Source organism: Orycteropus afer, unplaced genomic scaffold, assembly GCF_000298275.1.
Source record: "Orycteropus afer afer isolate SDZICR_OR568_19922 unplaced genomic scaffold, OryAfe1.0 scaffold01132, whole genome shotgun sequence".
NCBI classification, from domain to species: Eukaryota; Metazoa; Chordata; class Mammalia; order Tubulidentata; family Orycteropodidae; genus Orycteropus; species Orycteropus afer.
The window spans coordinates 59,418-62,381 of record NW_006922719.1 but is presented as its reverse complement, the minus strand read 5'-3'; the positions used below and the strand labels follow the sequence as shown (position 1 = coordinate 62,381).

The following is a 2,964-nucleotide window of genomic DNA, read 5'->3' as shown; positions in this document are numbered from 1 at the left end:
AAGTGTAAAGGCCCTGTGGTGGGAAGGAGCTTGTCATGTCCTAAGAATAGAGAAAAGAATGTATTGAGGGAGGAGATGGATGTGAGGTGAGATTGGAAACCAGGTTATACAGGGCCTCCATGAGACTTTACGGTGCAGCAGAAAGCTCTCATTGATACCTCCTTCTCCTTGCTACAGAACCCTGACTCCCATGGTTATGACAAGAATCCTGCTGTGGACCTCTGGAACATGCGTGTTGTCTTCTTCTTTGGCTTCTCCATTGTCCTAGTCCTTGGCAGCACCTTTGTGGCTTACTTGCCTGACTACAGGTGCATGGGGTGTCCAAGAGAGTGGGATGGGTGGAGGCAGAGGAATGGGTGGAAGTTGAAGGGGATTTCAAGGAATTCGTGAACCAGGAATCCTGCACTGTTGGGGAATGGGGAGCTGAAATGGGAATAGGTATCCAATGAGGCTCTCTCATACCTACCTTTGTTGCTGCTGCCTCCAGGATGCGTGAGTGGGCCCGCAGAGAGGCTGAGAGGCTTGTGAAGTACCGAGAGGCCAATGGCCTCCCTATCATGGAATCCAATTGCTTCGACCCCAGCAAGATCCAGCTACCAGAGGAAGAGGACTGATCACTTGCCAAGTAGGGCTCTGGAAGCACCACCCTCTCCACCCCTCTGCCTGCCTTCCTGCCCTCTCCTCAGACCACCTAATTAAAGAGACTGAAAATATGACTGGCTACTGTTGATTTTGTTTAGGGGGTGGCTTGAGGGGTGTTACAAGCCTTAAATCCACTGCAGCCTTTTCTGTGTGTTCTAGTTATCTATTGGTATATAACAGACTACCCTAAAACTTAGTGGCTTGCTATCAAACACTTTGGTAGAATGAGTCACTGGGCCCACCAGCTCAGGACCATGGTTGCGGGGGACATCAAGCTCAATTGGCATAACATACTACACAAAAAACATTGTTCTACATCCTACTTTGATGAGTAGCAACTGGGGTCTTCAAAGCTTGCAAGTGGCCATCTAAGATGCAACAATTGGTCTCATGCCTGGAGCAAAGATGAATGAAGAAAACCAAAGACATAGGAAAACAGTTAGTCCAAGGGACTAGTGGACCATTCAAACCTCAGCCTACGTGACCCTGAGACCAGAAAACCTAGATGGCACCCAGCTACAACTGTCAACCATTCAGAAAGGGATCAAAATAGGAGATCCTAGATAGAGTGGGAGAAAAATGTAGAACAAACCTCAAAATCAAAAAAGACCAGGCTTAATGGTCTGATAGAAACTGGTGAAACCCCTGAGACTATGGCCCCTAGTCACCCTTTGGACCTGGAATTGAACTCACTCCTGTGGCTTACAGCCAAACAATAGACAGGTGTATAAGGTGAACATTTACACCAGGTAGGTACACTCCTTAGGGCAAGGAACCGTGGAAGATCAGAAGGGTTGTATTTGCACAGGGAGATAGCTCAAAGGGCTGGAATGCATAGGAAAGAAAGACACAGGGAAAAGCTAACTACGGGGAGGAAGTGTGAAGAAAGCTGTTACATTATAGGGATTGTAATCAATGTCATAAAACGAAATATGTATGAACTGTCGTATGGAAAATGAATTTGCTTTGCAAACTTTGACCCAAGTCACAAAAATAAAAACCTAGTGGCTTAAAGCAAGAAATTTTTATTCTCTCTCATGGTCCTGTGAATTGACTGGCCTCAACTAGGTGCCTCATCTGAAGACTCTCAGGTGGTTACAGTCAGATGGTGGCTAGGGCTGGAGTCTGAAGGCTCAACCTTACTGGACGTCTAAGATGACTTCTTCACTCACCTATTTGGCACATCAGTCTTCTTCCATATGGACCCACTTCAGAAGAATAGCCTGTGTTTCATACAAGGTGGCTCAGGGCTCTTTTGAATGAGAGAATAGCATAGAGGAAGAAATTGATGACAATCCTCTTTAGAGATAAGCTACCTCATTGGGACTGCCAATGTTTGAAGAAGGGCCAAGGAGACCTAGAGTTGAGGATGGTGGGATGGAGCGGGGCTTTTCTTTTGCTGAGAATAAGTATATGTCTCCCACCCTGCCTTCTCTATCTTCACTTTTCTGGGCTTTGGGGTTTTTGCCTTTCTCTTGGTGAATATACATTTAGCATTTATTTATGCCCCTCTCTGCTTGGCTGCTAACTGTCTTAAAGTCAATTTTATCAGAAATTAATATCGCTACTCCTGTTCTTTTTTGATTGCTATTTGCTTGATATATCTTTTTCCAACCTTTGATTTTCAGTTTATTTTTGTCTTTGTCTCTAAGGTGTGTCTTTCGTAGACAGCATATTGATGAGTTATGTTTTTCTTATCCAGTCTGCAACAATCCGTCTCTTGAGTGGCACATTTAATCCATTGACATTCAATCAATGTAGTTATTGACAAGTATGAATTTGTTGCTATGATTTTGTTATGTGTTTTTTCATGGTGTTCCTGGTTTCTTTGTTCCATATAATTATCTGTGCTGAGCTCATTTTGTTTATGAATCATGTTATTATTTCCCTTGTTGCTATTGTTTTAGTATTTGCTAAATATTTGTAGTTGTCCTCCTTTCTATTTTGATGTGAAGTAGTATCTTTCTTTGAGGTTACCCTGTAATTTATAATTTTCTTCCCAAGTTTAGAACAGTCTATTCTGTCTTGCAATTGTCTTGACTTCCTCACCATTTAGAAGTTCTGTAACTACACAATTTTTTCCCTCTTTTTGGTTTGTAATTGTCTTCATTTGCCAATTGATGTCTCTGGTTCCCTGTTTACAATCTTATTTTACTTTTGGATACTTCCATAACTGGGTTGGTTTCTGGGTTATATCATGTGTGCTAATGATCGGTTGTTGTTTGCTGTTATTGGTTCTCTGTTCAAAGGACTCCCTTTAGCATCTCTTGTAAGGTTGGTCTGGTTTTAACAAATTCCCTTAATTTCTGCTTATCTGGAAAT

General features: G+C 42.6%; 1 protein-coding gene across 1 annotated transcript in view; it reads left to right on the top strand.

The window, feature by feature from the left end:
• The window catches only part of NDUFB11 (NADH:ubiquinone oxidoreductase subunit B11), a 3,088-nt gene extending 2,474 nt beyond the window's left edge, over window positions 1-614 (top strand). Inside the window, exons 2-3 of the mRNA XM_007958790.2 lie at window positions 178-308; window positions 488-614. Of these exons, the coding sequence (XP_007956981.1) occupies window positions 178-308; window positions 488-614 (258 nt within the window). The remainder of the gene's footprint in view (window positions 1-177; window positions 309-487) is intronic.
• Window positions 615-2,964: the final 2,350 nt, after the last annotated feature.